This window comes from Danio rerio, chromosome 15 (assembly GCF_049306965.1).
Source record: "Danio rerio strain Tuebingen ecotype United States chromosome 15, GRCz12tu, whole genome shotgun sequence".
Classification (NCBI taxonomy): Eukaryota; Metazoa; Chordata; class Actinopteri; order Cypriniformes; family Danionidae; genus Danio; species Danio rerio.
Genome location: NC_133190.1, coordinates 44,469,958 through 44,490,000, shown reverse-complemented (window position 1 = coordinate 44,490,000; position 20,043 = coordinate 44,469,958). Strand labels below are relative to the sequence as shown.

The window sequence follows — 20,043 nt, the reverse complement described above, 5'->3', positions numbered from 1 at the left end:
GTGTCTTGATCTTAGCTTCATGAAAAAAAAAAAGCCAGAGTCATTCTGATGCAATCCCTACTCAACCGGTAAAGCTACAAATTTACAGTGCTTGGAGTAAACACACAGAATGATCAACTGTGTTAAAGGGATAGTTCACTAAAAAATGATCATTTACTTAATATTTACTCTGCGGTTGGAATTGTTTAGGAATTTCTTAACATAAAACAAGATATACTGAAGTATTTTGGAAAAAGGCATTCAGTAGTAGAAACAAAATTACTATTGAAGTCAATGGCTGTTTTCAAGCATTCTTTAACATATTTGTGTTCAAACAGAGGAAAGAAAATCAAACAGGTTTGAAAAAAATCGAGGAGCCGTGAAGGATGATAGAATTTTCATTTTTGGGTGAACTGTCCCTTTAAGTGTTCAGATTAGGGTTATTTTGCAGGACAGCCATGCTCTGTTTGTATCAGCCATGCAGAATGCAGATTTTCATGTTTCTGCTTTCTTAATTTAAAAGGACGTTTCGCATAAAAAAAAACTATAATCTGCCATCGTTTAATGCATTCACAATCATCTTGTTCCAAACCTTTGTTTAATGAAAGATTCATTGAATGATTCTGAATATAAATACACTACCTGACAGAAAATGTGTCACCTATCGAAGTTTTAGGAGCAACACATAATAACGTGACTTCTGGTTGATCATTTGGTATCAGAAGTGGCTTATATAAAAGGCAAAGGCCTCTAGATTACGCTTATTTTACCAAAATAAAATATGATCATGCCTTGAGTTTTAATGATTTAATTAGGACAGTAAGGTCTGACTTTGCCTTGACAAAAGTCTTGTCACTGAACAGAAATAATGTCCAGTTGTAATGGGGTGACTTGTCCCTGGCTGACAAACAGTGTTCAACATTCAAACATTATTCACTTACCAAAATTATCCAGAAAAGCATGAGGCGATTCGGGTCCACACGTCCGCCATCAGCACATTGGTTTTCACACACACACAAACGCATCCACAAACGCATTTCTTCATCGCCATCCATAACGCACGCTATAGTCACAAATACACGCATATACACATGTTGTCTGAGTGTTTAATGTTTTTGGTTTGTCCGCGTCTAAGCGTTTTCGGTTATTATTTGTTTAATTTTTACCGGTTGTTTGGCTTCCGTGTTTCTCCTTCATCTGTCTTCGTGGTTGCTCTTCCATCGGCCGGTCAAACAGAGCGCCTCCCAGGGCCTGGCTAAATAGTGCCGGGTTCACTGTGGATTGCTCCAGAGCAACCGGAAGCAGACTCGTTTATTGTCCTCTAGAGAAGGGGGGGAAATGGGTTTATACTTGTCTTTATGTGTTTAAATGTTCATGTTTATATGTTTATATCTTTATATCTTGATCTATTTTAGTTAACATTGATTAATTGTGACTGGTAGGGTTTAATGGTTTTTAAATACTAAACTGGAGAACATGTACTGATGTTTATACTTACCTTTTAATTAGGGTATGTTGGTCTTTGTTAAGGGGGTGGGGCTTCACCTTTAAAAGGCAGCCCCAAACAACAATTCGGGGTCAGTTCACCTTGCGAGCGAGCTATTATGGTGCTATTATGGTATTATGGTATATATATTTTTATTGTGATTGTACATATATCGTTTTGCTTGTTGTTTATTTGTTCTTTTATTTTTGTTTGTTTTGCTACTTTGCTGGGTTTTTGGGTTTCACTCTCGTACACTGTAAATAAACCATCACTTTACACGTTATATCAGCGAGTTGTGCCATCATTTTGAGGTTTTCTCATTTTTTTTTTATATCCTTTGAGAACCCACTACAAGCCTTCCTGGCTCGTAAACCTCACACCAGTATAGAATATAAAGTCATGCTGCAGTGGAGAAAGAATGAATATTGTGTTTGACTCCATCATGAGCTTGGAGGACTGCATCCATACATCTCTGCAATGACTCAAATAACTTATTAATAGTCATCTGGAATGGCAAAGAAAGCGTTCTTGCAGGACTTCCAGAGTTCATCAAGACTCATCTTCAATGCCTCCACCTTCATCTTCTTCACCCGAGACATGCTCAATAATGTTCATAGCTGGTGAATGAGCTGGCCAATCCTGGAGCACCTTGACCTTCTTTGCTTCCAGGAACTTTGATGTGGAGGCTGAAGTATCCTGCTGAAGAATTGTCCCTCTCCTGTGGTTTGTAATGTAATGGGCAGCACAAATGTCTTGATAACTCAGGCTGTTGATGTTGCCATCCACTCTGCAGATCTCTCACATGCCCCATACTGAATGTAACCCCCAAACCATGATTTTTTCTTCACCAAACTTGACTGATTTCTTTGAGAATCTTGGGTCTATGTGGGTTTCAATAGGTTTTCTGCAGTATTTGTGATGATTGGGATGCAGCTCAACAGATGATTCATCAGAAAAATCTTTTTTTTTTCTTAGAGGTTTGAGAAGCAATAAACAGTTTTTAATAAAAAACAAATTAAATTCCATTTTTAACAATATGACAAAAATATTCACAAAGCACAAAATTTTTCCCCCCAGATCATTAGATATTTATTTTATAGACGCTTTTATCCAAAGTGACTTACAAATGATTGAAAGGAGATAGTTAAGCCAGGGCTCAACAATAAGGACTGCCCGATGGCCCGGGGCCAGTGTGAGAGATGCTCGTGACAGTAGACAGAATCGTTACTGGCCCGATCGGGGCAGTGCTGCCTTGTCACTAAATTTTATTAGACGGCAACATGACCGCAACATCAAATTATGAGGCTAAAGGAAATGTCTGTTTCTAACTTTGTGGATACATTTAAATGGGTACAGCATGACGAAAAAAATGAAGGTCGTGTATTGCTTAGTTTGCCGTCACTTTTAAGTCAGCCACCTTTTGTTTTGCAATAAAATACCTGCACGTTTTCCATACTGCTATATTTTACTGCTAAATATTTTAACATTTTTCAAATATTAAAATTCTACAATTACTGGCATTACTTTCATTCATTCATTTTCTTTTCGGTTTTGTCCCTTTATTAATCTGGGGTCGCCACAGTGGAATGAACCGCCTGACATTATTTCGTGACACATTATTTAATATATGTGGCTAACTTTTTTATTTCTTTTATGGGGCCAGTGAAAATTTTAGCAGGGCAAGTAAAAATCTGAACCACTGGTCCAATCGGGCCAGTAGAAAAAATCCTTAGCGTTTAACCCTGTAAGCGTCTGCTCATCAAGCCAGGCCTTTAAATTTTCTGCCCCTACAGGATTAAAAAGTTTATAAACTGATATCCAAATGGGTCATTTCAGCTTTTAGACAAGGTGTAGCAAACCACAGTCAGCTCTGAGAAAAGCAACACCGCTTAAACAGCAATTAAACACATGAGTGGACAAGATTAAAGCTCTGTATAGACATGTTTTAGACTAATGCAGCCAGGATAAAGCATTTGTCAAATGAAGCAAGCATGATAAATCAGTGCTAAGCGATGTTGGGTCTACTACTAAAAGGCCAGCTTATGCAAACCTGTGTGCTGTGCAGGCAGGAAGGCGAAGAGTGTTTAGAGAGTGTTTTTCTGATGGAGCAGCCGCTGGTCACCATGCATCAGTTAACAACTTTTAGGACATTTCATGTGCAAACATTTGCGGTTACAGGCAAGGGGCTTTAAAGGAACATCTTGTTCTTGTGAGCAGTATATTTAGAAAAAAAGAAAGTTTCAGAAAGTCGCTAGTTAAATTACGTTGCATTATAGGATTTGGCAGCATTGCATTTTTCCCTTTTGAAAAACAAAATGATGCTTTGTTTTAGTCGTTGTGTTTGGAAAATGAACGATTGTTTCCAGTTGGCCTGAGATTAAATATCTAACCACTGACTGGAATAAAAGCCCTCTTTAACTATAATGAAGTTGATTATTTATATATTAGTTTCATATAATCTTTTATATAATAGTCATCTTGAGGCAAGATAAATGGTAATATGTTTGCTTCTTTAGTTTTCCAGTGTGGTAATCAAGATTTAAAAACTCAAATTTATTAGATTAAAGGTGCCATAAAATGGCAATCTGGATACACCTAGTAGGCATAGCTGAAAAAAAAAAAAACAAGTTCAGTTCATAGCATACCATGGCATGACCCTCAAATACTATGCTTTCATTGTTTTCATGTAAATCCTCTGTGTCAAATTCTGGTGACAAATAGCCCGATTAGAACAAAATACAGACTGACAATCTACACTGAATCATTAATATGCACACCCCAGGCAGCGTTTGATTGGCCACAGCATTTCCTAGTAAGATTACCACAATGATGTTTTTCCCCTTGCTTTCAAGTTTATCTTAATTTGTATTATACTTGCTTTGTATGTTGGACTCTTTTTTTTAAAAGCATGACCCAATTTCAAAAAAAGAGTAAGCAGTTGGATTCGATTCTATATCTATAGCAACAATTATTGCGGTTGTTGGTAACGCACATAATGTTACATGTTCATCTCAGCATGATTGTACATTCTTTATAATTCTTGTGTTTGTATTGCATCTTGGTAAAGGAGCTTTCCAGTTGCCATCATAATTACTGACTGAGTGCATTTATTCACTCTACCTCTGTTATGCTGTGTTCACACCAGACGCGGAACGCGCGGATAAATCCTGAACATTTGAGTTTACTCGCTTCATTTGCGCGTCAAACCCCGCTTAATTCACATGTCAAATTCACTAGAACAGACGCGGATTCACGTGATGGGCAGGGCTTCTGTCTGCCCGAAGACTCTAGCTTCATAGCTAAATGGCTAACATGGATTTTATGAAGAAAATAACAGTGTTCATGTGCTTTATGAAGACTAAATAACAGCGTCGATACGTTTAGGGTAGTGTCTGAGTCCACTACATGCTTTCAGAGGTGCATCCAGCTCTGTGAGCTCATAAACTGCTCCAGAAACTTAACCTGGATGACGGAGGCTTTCAGCGATGCTTCTGACTGAGCCATGTTGTCGGTGAAGGCTGGAGGATTTCCCTCGGAACACCGACAACTGGTTCTACATCACAATCACGCCCCTACAAGAGCAAGCTTCTGATTGGTTAACGCGAAATCAAGAGATTCGCGCGAAACGCTCGTTTAGCGTGTCAAACGCGCAAAACGCTCAATTCGCCCTGCGCCATTCGCGCAAATTGCGTCATTCGCGCCGCGCCATTCGTGCGTATCGCGCCGCAGGATGTCTTTTTTGTGCATTTGCATTGACTTAACATGTAAATCACTCGCGCTTGACGCACGTGTCGTGTCTGGTGTGAACGCAGCATTATGCTGTTATGTCTTCTAATAAATTATATAAAAGTCTCTTGCATTATAATAATATAGTATAATGAGCAAAATTCAAGTTTTTATGCAAACAAAAGAGCAGTATGGAAAGTGTGCTGGAATTTTATTGCAATTCTAAATTATTTTCATAAAAATGGTTTGCCAAACTGACGACAACTTTTTCCTTTTTTTTTTTCTTATCCAGTTTCTTAATTTTGTACACATGTAATTGGATGCTTCCAATACTTTAGAAAGAGACGTTTTCTTTTACCCTCATAGTTTGATGTTGCCGACATGTTACCATCTTTTCGCTGTACTTGTGACCAGGTTCCGAAAAAAAAAATAACGCGCTCATCGTTACTGGCCGATAGGGGCCAGTAGCAACCCTGTCTACTGTCCCGAGTGTCTTTCACACTGGTCCCGGGCCACCAGGCAGTCCTTATTGTTTAGCCCTGCACTCTAAAGAGGCATGGGGTGTTTTTGTTAGTTTAATGTGTATATTGTGAATTTTAATAAGGCAACATACACTGAATAAACTGCTGAATAAAAGTCTTTTTTTTTTTTGCATGTTCATACATTTGTTAGAATATTTTGAGACCAATGAAGTGCTGCTGGAGCATCAGAGCAGAGCTCATTATTATTCACAACCTTTGCAAGTATGGTCAAAATCAATTATATCATATTATCGCCAATAAGTCCATTTGTTGGACCTCTGTCATGCCGTTAAAAGTCTTCAAATAAATTTTATAAAAGTCTTTGTATTATATGATTAGTATTTGTTAGCTGAAATGCTAGTGATTTTTTTTTTTTCACTCCGAACGCAAAATGCAGGATATATGGATTATAAATTTATTTCATACAACTCCAAAGAGGCATGAGGTGTTTTTGAAGGTGTCTTTTGGTAGTTTATTGTGTATATTGTGAAATATGCTGCATATGTTTGTAATGACAATACAAACACTGAATAGTAGACCCCTGAATATGTGTTTTTTTGGATGTTTATACATTTGTTGAAATATTTTGAGACATCTGAAGTGCTGCTCGAGCAACAGATCAGCTCGTTAATATTCACGACCACTCCAAATTTGATCAAAACCAAGCATATTATATTATAGCCAATTGCTAGATTGGAAATAAACCTGTAAAGTCTTTTTTCTAAGCAACATTTCTTGTATTTAGATAGAGAACAGGTAAACGTATAGTATTAATTTAATTTTATGCCACCTTAATCTAATATGAGTTGGTCTTTTGCCTGTTTGGACTAGCAAATGAACAACTTCCTTGCCGCTAAAGTGGTTTTCTATTCCCAACTGGTTAAACAAGTCTGGTGGAGATGATATTAATCAGATCATTACATGTTATTGTACACACTGTGCAATGTGTGCCTTAAATAGTTTTACTTTATCTGGCTTGCTGCTAGGTCTCCCTTACTGACCAAAGTGACCAGTGTGTTTACATCAGGAGGGAAGAGCTATTCTCACATGTGTCCTGTTGTGTTTTCAGGGCCATTTATTTTGCCGCCTATTCCAGTGCAAAGGAGAAACTGAACTGTGTGTTTGAACCAGACTCCACAGGCTTGCACATGGCGTCTGCTGGGATTGCAGGTAACTTAATTTATATACATGCATATAAAGGAAAACATTTTGGGACCAGTAAGATTTTGTGTGTTTTTAGATTAATTAAATGGTGATTGTTTATTTGATTTACATATAAAATAACTGTAAAATTGTAAAATATTACTTTAATATATAAATAAAAAATATTACAGAATTTAGTTTAAAATGCAATTTTATTTGTTTGATTTGAAGCAGAATTTTTCTGCATTATTAGTCTGATTTTTAGAATTAAGTCATGATTGTTTTAGTAATGATTCTTATAAATGTTCATAGTTTTTCACAATTATCTTTTTCAAAACCTTCTGCTGCTTCATAGACAAATGTGATGTATTTTGCTTTTATGATTTTTGGATGAAAATAATTTTAATTTTATTTTTTAATAATAACAAAAAAAGTTTTTCATTAAAAATGTCATTATTTTTCCCCGTGACCAAGTTAACCTGTTATTGATCAGTAAAATGTAAACGCATGTAAAGTTTAATATACATATTATGATTTCTAAAGGATCATGACACTGAAGGCTATGGTGATGATGCTAAATATTTGCTTCAAATCACAGGATTAAACTATGTTTTAAGCTACATTCAATTAAAAAACACTTATTTTAAAATGCATTAATATGTCATGTATTTTTAATTTTAAAAATTGTAAAAAAAAAAAAACAGAATATACTACTTTTAAAATATGTTAAGTGTACAGTAGTAATGTATGTGAACATGCAATCCCACTGTATCCTGTTTTGCCTGCTCTGATGGGCTTAAAGTAAATGAAATGTCACAAACACTCAGTAAATGCTCAGCCAGACGGGTGGGTGGGTGTCTTTGGTGTCTTCTCACCTGTGATCTGGAATTTTGCCAAGAAGGATTCAGTGTACTGAACATATGCTGCAGTTTGACTGACAGCTAGTAATTGAAACCTGAGTCACGTGGGGAGCCACATTGTGCATTTTCAGTTGAAAACTTGAGCTACGTTAAACATCACATTCAGTGCTGTAAACATGTCAACTGTGCTGTCATTGTACAAGCAAAACAAATGACCTGCTTGTGCAAAGTAGTAAAAAAACAGATTGCGGGTTTGAATTGTTAATTAGGATTTTTATTGAAAATTGTCAAATTTATATATAAGTTTAATTTCAAGCCTGTCAAACTGTTTTATCACAATTAATAATAATCATTTTAGTCAAAAGGCCTTTTATGATTACTGTACATCAGGGGTGTCAAACTCAATTTCTGGAGGGCCGCAGCCCTGCACAGTTTAGTTCCAACCCTGCTCCAACACACTTACCTGTAGGTTTCAAACAAGCCTGAAGGACTCAATTAGTTTGATCAGGTGTGTTTAATTAGGGTTGGAACTAAACTGTGCAGAGCTGCGGCCCTTTTGGAACTGAGTTTGACACCTGTGCTGTACATGCTTGCTGTCTACAGTAATTATGTTATTTCAGTTTCAGTTTCCTTTATTTTGTCATTCAAAACATCACAATAAAATTGTAATGCAGAACGAAATTACGTTGCAACAGACCCAACAAGAACATAAAAAAAACATCACTATGTTTATCCTAACATGATAAACAAGCTTTTATAATTTCATAAAAATATAAAAGTACAGATATCCGCTTGTTAAGTGTGACGTCACGCGAAGCGGCTTCCGGGTCCAAGCGATCTATTCAAATGAATGGGGAGACTCGTGAAATGGTAATAATAAACATTTACAAAGCGTTTTAATACGTTCGAAAATCACGATCACAATATACAGTTGAAGTCAGAATTATTAGCCCCCCTAAATTATTAGTGCCCCTGTTTATTTTTTTCCCCCAATTTCTGTTTAATGGAGGGAAGAATGTTTCAGCACATTTCTAATCATAATAGTTTTAAAAACCTATATCTAACAACAGATTTATTTTCTCTTTATCATGATGACCGTAAATAATATTTTACTGATTTGATATTTTTCAAGATACTTCTATACAGCTTAGTAACATTTAAAGGCTTAACTTGGTTAATAAGGTTAACTAGGCAGGTTAGGGTAATTAGGCAAGTTATTGTATTACAGTAATTTGTTCTGTAGATTATCGAAAAAAAATTAGCTTAAAGGGGCTAATAATTTTGTCCCAAAAATGTTTTTTTTTTTTTCAATTAATAACTGCTTTTATTCTTGCTTAAATAAAACAAAAGACTTTTTCCAGAAGAAAAAAATATTATCAGACATACTGTGAAAATTTCCTTGCTCTGTTAAACATCATTTGGGAAATATTTAATGTGTAATATGAATAAAAAGGGATCATAAACAAATATTTTCTCAACTCAAATGAGTGGCGACTTGGACCTGGAAACAGTATTACATACGTCACCAACATGTCACCACTTTACAAGCGGATATAAGATATAACCTATTTTAAAAATCTCTGAAGAGAATAACTTAATACTTAAATACCTATTGCATTTGTAATAATAGTTGTAATATTAAGAATTTATGCTAGTTTAACTATTTATTGATTTATTATTTTACACTAGCTATCAATAGGGTTTAAGAAATGGTATTATTCAAAAGTCTTATGATGTTTGTGCAATTAAATATAATAAGAAATATTGATGTTTTTAAGTCTCTTCTACTCACTACGGGTGCATTAAAATTACAATATCAATGCAAATTATCACAGTTTAAAGTATATTTTAAATTTCATTTACTCATGTTGTTCAAAGTTGAACATTTTAGTTAATGCAATGCACGATTTTCAGGATTACATGTTAAAAATAGCATTCATTTGTCTGGAAATCCTTTTTAATGATGAGAAATCAATCATTAAAAAAAGTGTATTGTTGGGTCGGTTTAATGCATGTTTTATTAATAGATCTATTCATTTATTTGGAAAAAAATTACATTTAAAAAAAAAAAAAGCTTTGTTTATGTAGTGCTTATGTTATCACTTTTTACGTTTATTAACAATAAAAAACAGCTTATACTCTGCAAAATGCTTTTCTTACTTTCGTCTTTTATCATTTCTAGTCTAAATGTCGAAAGGCTTCTGGATTTAAGAATTTTTAAACCAGTACAAAACATCGCCTTCATATTTTCAGAAATAATGAGTCAAAACTAAATGAGTTTTTGTTTAAAACAAGCAAAATAATCTAACAGTGGTGGAAAAAAAAAGTCTTGCTTCAAAGCAAAAACAAGATTGATTTTCTTACTCCATTGGCAGATTATTTTGCTGGTTTTCAGTGAAAAAGTCACTTAATTTTGACTCATTTTTAAAAAGAATTTTTAGAAAATTCTAAAAATAAATATTTTGTACTTGTCTAGAAAAGGCTTCTTCATTCTGACAAAATGCCAAGTAAGAAAAGCATTATTTGCAGTGTATCAGCAGGCCCGCAGCCAGCCTGGTGAAAAGGGTGGTTCTTTTTCTCAAAATGTGGACCTTTTTTTGCAGTTATTCACCTCATTTTCTATTTAATTATGATGTTTAAATACTCCAATAAGTGACATTTAAAGCACAATTTTTAGTTGGATTAGCTTGTTGTATCCTCCATTTTCGATGTACCTTTAAATGTAAATATTCCCTAAAGATTTATAATCAACAAATATAAAAAAGCTTCACAATTTTCTTCTAGCCTCTCTTGAACATTCATCCAACAACAACAGCCTAATTAGTATAAACAGAAAGTCAGTCTAAGGCACTCGAAAAATGTGGAAAAAATATTAAAAAGCCTTTACTGACATGGCTATTTCTTTAAACTGTGCCTACACGTTTTGATAACATTTGACTTCATCAGGGTAACCAATGCTTTTTATTATTTTTTTGAACTGATTTTGATGTTTATTCTGATGAATTCCTTACACAAAAAGCACCGACACATTATTTAGGCTACCCCTGAAAACTTTTAAATTGATTTTGGATTTTTATACACAGCCTAATTAGTATTAAATAAAACTTTAATAGGCTGCTTTTGGTGCTTCAGACTTTTTTATTGTTTTTTTTTTTCTCTCTCAAGAATAAGGTTCAAGATTTAAAATAAAAGTTAGGCTACTTGTAAAATTTTTTATTATTTTTTTTAACAACAGTCGGTCAATATAATAAACTATGCATTTTCTTAAAACCTTTATTGTGTTACTTCTACAATTTATGATGACACAGCAGTCAAAATAGGTCAAATAGAATATAGTGGCAAAAATTCTGGTCTAATGGCAAATTCTGTACCTTTGTCAGTGGGGGGTAGTTCTTTCAACCTCTTAATAATTAGAAATATTTCTTGAATTTGAATTTAAAGCTGATAATTTAACTTTAAACCAGAGCAAAAAGCTAGAAAAAGCTTCTTTTATTAAGAATATTTCGATATTTATACTAGAACAAAAACTCCAAGAAAACCATTTTTGTAGTACAGTGCAAATATCCATATGTGTGTGACTGTTTTAATCTCATTCTCTTCTCCTCCGATCAGGATTTACAGCCATAACAGCAACCAACCCGATTTGGTTGATAAAGACGCGTCTGCAATTGGATGCCAGGTATAGTAAATACCAACAAATATTCTCCCTGATTCCCCTAATAACTGATCCTGAGTCAGCCATGATTACGTTTACATGGACATCAGTAATCAAATTATTTGTCTTAATCTGAATAAGACAATAATATGATGAGTTGCTTTGTGAATGTTCCTTTCAATTTATTTCACCTTTATTTGTATAGCGCTTTTACAATGTAGATTGTGTCAAAGCAGCTTCACATAGAAGATTATAGTAAATTCAGTTTTCAGAGTTTAAGTTCCATTTAGTTCAGTTCAGTGTGGTTTAATTTTCACTGCTGAAAGTGCAAACACTGAAGTGCAAATCCATTCATGCGCAGCTCCACAAGTTCAAACCATGAAAGGCAGTCGCGAGTAAAAAAACTTCTCAAATTGGTGAAAGTGAAAGATAAAAACCTCGAGAGAAACCAGCCTCAGTTGAGCACGACCGTTTATAGCTCATAATTCGATTAACGTCGTTACATAACAACACTATCCACGTTTCCTCTGGACTTTCATGTAATTTCAGGTGTTTCATTTTTAATTTGTCGATTTTAACTGCAGTTTGGCACTTTCACTTTCATTCAGGAGCATTTCATGTCTTAATTCAATTTCTGTTTAGTTCGTGTTTGACTTTAGTCAGATTAAGGTAATCAAAAATTGCTGTTTACATGGTAGACTCTTAATTATGTCTGAATCGTATTAAAATTATTTGGGGTGTCAAAATGTATTGTTTCTTCAGTGCACCGCGATTCATATGCGTTCAATTTGGTATCGGTTCAGTAATAATCATAACCGGTTATTATGTACTGACATCATTTATCTCATATGCACAATAGCGAGGGAGGCGAGCATTTCCAACTCCTTAAATCTCAGAAACTGTGCACAATTTGACTGCGTGCATGTTTGCTGAATTAGTCTTTCACTTACATTTACAGCAGAAGCCCCTATTTCACTGCAATTTAGAATGAAAGTACTCCATTTCTCTCTCTCTCTCTCTCTCTCTCTCTCTCTCTCTCTCTCTCTCTCTCTCTCTCTCTCTTACACACACACACTCACTGTGGGCCCATTTGATCTGCTGGCATGACTTCTCTCGGCTGTTTTACAGCAATACTTCTGGATACAGACACGAGCGCGTGCCTGCAGAGTTTTCTCCACAGCGTCTATCATGGATAAGCTGATCGCTGCTGCCGGCTGGCGCTTATCAGTATCACTCATCTGTAAAAAGCGCAGCGCGCAAGAGCCAATCGCAGTCGTTTTTTTTTTTTTTTTTTTTTTTTTTAAGGTCTGACCAATCAAAGAGGTGTAAGAGAACTAGACAAGGATCAGAAAGCGAGCGGGATATTTATACTTGTTTATATTAATTGTTATATATGCTCATGTTGTTTAAAGGTACAGTTTATATATCTGACTGTTTGTATTGAATGACAAAATTGCAATACAAATAGTATATAAATATAAATATTTTCATACATTTTAATACAAGAATTCTGCTGTGAAGAAAATATAACACTGTGTATGAAAAGCACCGTCAATGCACCGAGATATCAAATTGAACTGAATCGATGGCATGAGAATCGTAACCGAACTGTGAGACCAGTGTAGGTTCACAGCTCTACTGATTATTAATGTCCATGTAAGAATACTCAGTGATACTTTTAACATGTCTTTCATGCTCATTATTCCTGACCTCAATCTAAATGTTGAATTCGATTTGTTTTGTTGCGCAGGAGCCGGGGGGAGCGCCGTATGAATGCTTTCGAGTGTGTGCGGCGTGTGTATCAAACTGATGGTGTCCGCGGGTTTTACCGTGGCATGTCGGCATCATATGCAGGCATCTCAGAGACTGTGATTCACTTTGTGATTTATGAAAGCATCAAACGGCGTCTTTCAGAGGCCAAAGCAGCGACGCACATGAACGAGGACGAGGACAGAGCCAAGAGCGCATCTGACTTTGTCGGCATGATGTTGGCAGCCGCTACATCGAAAACCTGCGCCACCTGCATAGCCTATCCACACGGTGAGCATTGAAAAAGGATGTTAACCACAGTAATTTACCTTCAGAATTGAGGTATTTTTTAATCACGAAGATGCACTAAAGACATGCGCTTGTAGTTGTTGTAATATTTGCTGTAATATTTGTACATTTGAGTCACAGTGGGTCAAAATTGCACTGAGAACATAGAAACATGTTTAGATTATAAATACAGAGCGAGATATTAATAAAGAGAAAATAGATATTAGTAAGTAAATAAGTTCGATGGCCAGCTAGACATCGGTAAGAAGGAGGCGGAGAACCGACAAACTTTTATATAATTTTTAATGAGCAAATAAGACAAACAGACAGCAGCTCCTCACAGAAACTGCCATCAAACTGAAAGTGAAAGTAAAGCTATGTCAGGGCCCAGTCGTCTCTCTTCCTGCACTGGCGTCTCTCCTCCTTTTAGCTTCCAGGTTTCCTCTGTGAGACTCGAATCAGGTAACGCATCCAGATTTAGTTTAGTTTAGTTTAGTTTATTTGTTTTCAGGGTCAATGCACATTAATAAACATTACTGTAAAATGTGTCAGAATTAGCCAAGAATGGCTATTTTTCATCCGTAGACCCTTTACAGAATGTTAAAAAGTCACACCTAAAATAGAAGCACAACATTAAACATTAAATACACTTTCATAAGAAATACAGTTAAAAAAGTAAAGAAAAGAAAAAAAGAAAAGAAAGAAAAAAAAAACAGACTGATGGGAGCAGAGGACAAAAAGCTAAAGACAACAGTACAAATGTGTCAAGAATACAGTACTAATGCTGACAATGCTGATTTGTCAATAACCAATTTCTAACATGAGACTGAAAAGAACGAAAAGTGCATGATCTTCTAATTGTTGGTGGGATGGAGTTCCATTCCCTAGCAGCTCTCACTGAAAATACAGATTGACTGAATTTGCTTTTTTTGAGAGGAATAATGCAGTCCCCTCTGTCACCTCCTCTAGTAGTTCGGTGAGCAGTCGTTCTAATATTTATAAACTGATTTAATGGTAAGGTCGGGTTATGTAAAGTCTTAAACATTAAACAGATATGTCCCTGATCAGGGCCGGAGTGGGACTCCTTTTCAGCCCTGGAGTTTCAAGCCTCAGACCGGCCCACCTCAGTTCACGACTGACTATATTAAAATAAGGTCATTTCCAAATCAGTTTCTCATGGCCCTATCACGTCTTTTTCAAGAAAACAGCTGCTTTAGAACTTCAAATGTTCAACAATCCTAACAGTTTTATATGTCTTAACAATAAAAATGAAAAAAAATTATAATAAATTACTCGTATGAGGTTGACGGTGTTGTAACGCAACGTGCTGACCACTGGACCACAACAGCTTTTCTCAGTGTAGTACCTCATCTGAGTTACATCAACATTAACCTGCAGGCTGCATCTTGCTCACGAGGCTGCGAGAAAATGGATAAAAAGAGCGGAGCTGCAAAATAATTAATAAAAAGAGTGAGGTTGTGGTCAAATAAATAAATAAATGAATGAAAAAGGTTTGACTACTGAGAGCAACAGAGTCTGGAGTTAGGGACACCGGCCCTCGCGGCCAAAAAACAGACCGGTATTATCTGTCCCTGATTATCTCACTCACAATTGAAAGTGACGTCACACAATCAAAAAAAAAAAAGAAGCTTAATATCCCAGACCCCAAACCAGCACAAACGTTCTTTCTGCGGCACAAATGTAGCACAAAGGAATAGCCGAGTTTTGGGAATTATTTGTTTTTTGGAGGTGCCAACTTCACGGAGGTCGTCTACCTTTCTTTTAGCTTCCAGGGCTCCTTCGTGAGACTTAAGGCAGGTGACGTGTCCAGGTGTCCCTGATTATCTCACTCACGGCAATTCAAGTGGCAATTAAAAGTGTTTTGCATTAACAATAAGAATAAAAAGGGACAAGTATAGGTATTTTGTTACCCATAAAGGAATAAAATAAAAGAGACAAGTATAAGAAAACTTAAAACAATTAATAAAAATGAATAAAAACAGATTAAATGTGTTAAAACAAGTTATAAAACAGTAAAAGAGAAGAGAAAAATATAATAGTGTGATCTGTCGGACGCAGCACAGTGCTCATTCAGTAAAGGCACAGCTAAACAGATGTGTTTTCAGTCTCGATTTAAATGTGCCTAATGTTGGAGCACATCTGATTATTTCTGGAAGCTGATTCCAGCAGCGAGGGGCGTAGTTGCAGAAAGCTGATTCACTCTGCGCTGAACTCTTGGATTTTCTAATTTACTTGATCCTAAAGATCTGAGGTATCTGTTGGGTTTGTATTCAGTGAGCATATCTGTAATGTATTGAGGCCCTAGGCCATTTAGTGATTTATAGACCAGTAATAATACTTTAAAATCTATTCTGAATGTAACTGGGAGCCAGTGTAGAGATCTGAGGACAGGTGTGATGTGCTTCGCTTTCCTGGTTCCGGTCAGAATCCTGACCGCAGCATTCTGGTTGAGCTGCAACTGTCTGACTGTCTTTTTGGTAAGGCCTGTAAGGAGGCATTACGTTACAGTAATCCACCCTGCTGCTGATAAAAGCATGAACAAGTTTCTCTACATCCTCACTGGAAACAAAGCATCTAATTCTTGCAATGTTTTTGAGATGATAGTATGCTGATTTACTAACTGCTTTGACATGACTGTTGAAACTCAGATCTCATCTTAAGCATTATTATGTTTTCAATTTGTCTACAGAGCAAACAATAATTGCATAATGACCTGCCTAAATACCCTAACTTGCCTAATTAACCTAGTTAAGTCTTTAAATGTCGCTTTAAGTGTCACAAAAATAGTCAGATATTATGTACTGTCATCATGGCAAAGATAAAAAAAATTAGGTATTAGAACTTAATTTAATTAGAAATTAAATGTGTTGAAAAAAATCTCTCCGTTAAACAGAAATTGAGGGAAAAATATACAGGGGGGCTAATAATTCTAACTTCAACTGTATTTGCATTTTATGTACATCACGTTGGTCAGCCCTAGCTGTTTTAAAAGTGCTCCACAAATTAAATAAACTAAACTAATCCTGTTTTTCTGTTTGGCTCTGCAGAGGTCATCCGTACACGTCTGAGAGAAGAAGGCACCAAATACCGCTCGTTCTTCCAGAGCCTCAACCTGGTGATCCAAGAGGAAAGCTATCGAGCTCTATACCGAGGACTCACCACACACCTGGTCAGACAGATCCCCAACACGGCTATCATGATGTGCACGTATGAGTTTGTAGTCTACCTGCTGGACGGCTGATCCTGGACCAAACCTTCGCAGTTTTAGTGTGTGTGGGAGGAAAATGTTTAAAGAAACGCTTAAAGACTAAAAATAAGTTGGCGCCAAGAAAGAAACGTCGTTATTTCTTACTTTTCCTTCCATTTTTTTGTCTGGGTAGAGATGAAATTCTAACAGCACTTCTAGAGCTGAATGTGGATTTATTTCTGTCAGAGAAGCAGTTGTTGTGTTGGCAGGTCATCGAGGGTTTTGTGATGACCATCAAAAGCTTCACAGGATTTGTCTCCAACTCTGAGATGGAGACAAACGGGAGACGATTTACACCGAGGCTCTGTTTTTATCTGGAAACGGTCGGTTTGGTTGCACTTACACCACGCAATATCAATGCAAAAACATCCTACATAGGTGCATGTCCACACATATATGCAAAAAGAGCGTGTTTTGACACTGTATGAAAGACTGTGTGTGTGTGTGTTAGTCTTTTATGTGTTTGTGTTTTGTTTTTGAATTTAGCTCACACTTATTGTTGACGCACAAAGAAATCATTAAACTACAGGGTGGGCCATTTATATGGATAAACCTTAATGAAATTGGGAATGGTTGGTGATATTAACGTCCTGTTTGCGGCACATTAGTATATGTAAGGGGGCAAACTTTTCAAGATGGGTGGTGACCATGGTGGCCATTTTGAAGTCGGCCATCTTGGATGCAACTTTTGTTTTTTTCAATAGGAAGAGGGTCATGTGACACATCAAACTTATTGGGAATTTCACGAGAAAAGCAATGGTGTGCTTGGTTTTAATGTAACTTTATTCCTTCATGAGTTATTTACAAGTTTCTGACCACTTATAAAATGTGTTTAATGTGCTGCCCATTGTGTTGGATTGTCTATGCAACCTACTTTTCCCACTCTTCACACACTGATAGCAACACCGCAGGAGAAATGCCAGCACAGACTATCAGTATGCGTAGTTTCAGGTGCTGCACATCTTGTATCTTCACACCATAGACAGCACAGATAGTGGGGCCATTCTTCATCAATGGAAACCTTAAGGCTGGATATTTGAAATTGCTACATGATGATGTGTTTCCCTCTATGCACTGAAGCTGGCACTTTCCCTGAGTTTTTCCAGCAAGATGGTGCACCAACACATTATAGGTGTCAGGTCCGAGCATTCCTAGATGAACTGAAAAGTGGATTGGTTATCGTGGGCCAGTTGAATGGTCTCACAGTCTGACCCCCTTAGACTTTTATCTTTGGCGTCATCTGAAGGCAATCGTCTATGGTGTGAAGATACAAGATGTGCAGCACCTAAAACTACGGATACTGAAAGCCTGTTCTGGCATTTCTCCTGTGGTGTTGCTGTCAGTGTCAGTGCAACTCTCTTCTCCTACTCATCACAGTCCAACACAATAGGCAGCACATTGAACACATTTTATAAGTGGTCAGAAACTTGTAAATAACTCATGAAATAATAAAGTTACGTTAAAACCAAGCACACCATTGCTTTTCCTGTGAAATTCCCTATAAGTTTGATGTGTCACATGACCCTCTTCCTATTGAAAAAAAATAAAAGTTGCATCCAAGATGGCCGACTTCAAAATGGCCACCATGGTCACCACCCATCTTGAAAAGTTTGCTCCCTCACATATACTAATGTGCCACAATCAGGACGTTAATATCACCAACCATTCCCATTTTATTAAGGTGTATCCATATAAATGGCCCACCCTGTAGTTTAATTGATGACAAAATTACTAATTAAAATGAAATAATTGAGAGTATTATACTAAAAAAGCCGTTGCAGTGTAACACAATTGTTTTGTGGACATGTTGTCGATCCAAGCAAACACTCAGAGCACAAAATATCTGTTCATTTAAGTAAATAACGGTGATTTGTGGTAGTTTGAGAGTTTAGCTGCTTTGCTAACTGGCTTAGGAAATACTTGCAGCAAAAATGCATACATGGATGTACTTTGAATGAGAACTTAAATGAGAAATATTTGGATATTTTCAGAGAATATGTCATGAATTTAAATTATCATCAGTATTATTAATATTATTATTATGAAGCTTTTATTACAAAATACTGATATTTAATAAAAAAAAAAAGAAAATACCAAAACAAAGAATAAAAATGAGCGTAATTCAGCATATATTTACTGGAAATGGCTTCATTTTGTATGGTTTCGTTCTCAATTTTAAGTGAATTGCTCTTGCTGTAAGGTGTTTAGACAAATACTCCAGCAAATATTTTTGCGGTGCAGACATATGAATATGCAGACATAATGTGAAACTGTTAATGTTGTCCAGTTGTCAAAGTTGATGTTTTCTGTTTCTCTCTCTCTCTCTTTCTCTCTCTCTTTCTCTCTCTCTCTCTCTCTCTCTCTCTCTCTCTCTCTCTCTGTCTGTCTGTCTGTCTCTCTTTCTCTCTCTCTCTTCATGCCTTTTCATTTGTTCAAGAGACCAGTGTGTAGTTCTTTCATCAGTGTAATTCTTCATTAATGTTTGGTTGTTTTGTTTACCGTCAGTTTGGTGTGAAGGGTGAATATGACTTTAATATTCATCAGGCGTATGGAAAAATAAATGCAAATAAGAAAACAATAACTTGTACATATTGTTATTCACATTGCTGCTGACTTCCAGTTTACCCAGCAGTGGATAGCGCTGCCGACTCATGACAAGAAAGTCGCTGGTTCGAGCTTCGGCTGGGTCAGTTGGCATTTCTGTGTGAAGTTTGCATGCTCTCCCTGTGTTGACGTGGGTTTCCTCCGAGTGCTCCGGTTTCCCGCACAGTCCAGACCTAAGCTAAATTGTTCGTAATGTACAGTTGAAGTCAGAATTACTTTGAATTTTTATTTCTTTATTTCTTATTACTTTTTTTAAATATTTCCTAAATGATGTGTAACAGAACAAGGAAATTTTCACAGCATGTCTGATAATATTTTTTCTTCTGGAGAAAGTCTTATTTGTTTTATTTCGGCTAGAATAAAAGCAGTTTTGAATTTTTAAACACCATTTTAAGGTCAAAATTATTACCCCATTTAAGCTCTATATTTTATCAATAGTCTACAGAACAAACCATTATTATACAATAGCCTAATTACCCTAACCTGCCTAGTTGACCTAATTAACCTAGTTAAGCCTTTAAATGTCACTTTAAGCTGAATAAAAGTGTCTTGAAAAATATCTAATCAAATATCATTCACTGTCATCATGACAAAGATAAAATAAATAAGTTATTAGAGGTGAGTTATTAAAACTATTATGTAAAGAAATGTGTTGAAAAAAATCTCCCCGTTAAACAGAAATTGGGGGCTAATAATTAATCAGGGGGCTAATAATTCTGACATCAACTGTATCTGTGTTTGTCCAACAGGATTGGCAAAGGTCC

At 36.0% G+C, this 20,043-nt stretch overlaps 1 protein-coding gene across 3 annotated transcripts in view; it reads left to right on the top strand.

The window, feature by feature from the left end:
• slc25a36b (solute carrier family 25 member 36b) overlaps positions 1–19,250 on the top strand; it is a 39,681-nt gene extending 20,431 nt beyond the window's left edge. Inside the window, exons 4-8 of one of the 3 annotated variants that reach the window (XR_012391056.1) lie at positions 6,782–6,882; positions 11,328–11,394; positions 13,121–13,410; positions 16,476–17,192; positions 18,339–19,250. Coding sequence is in view for 1 of the 3 variants with exons in the window: in XM_681507.8 (XP_686599.4) it covers positions 6,782–6,882; positions 11,328–11,394; positions 13,121–13,410; positions 16,476–16,669 (652 nt within the window). In the remaining 2 variants the exon portion in view is untranslated. Of the gene's footprint in view, positions 1–6,781; positions 6,883–11,327; positions 11,395–13,120; positions 13,411–16,475 lie in introns of all 3 variants that reach the window. The other 2 variants (XR_011006362.1, XM_681507.8) reach the window with 2 other exon arrangements.
• Positions 19,251–20,043: the final 793 nt, after the last annotated feature.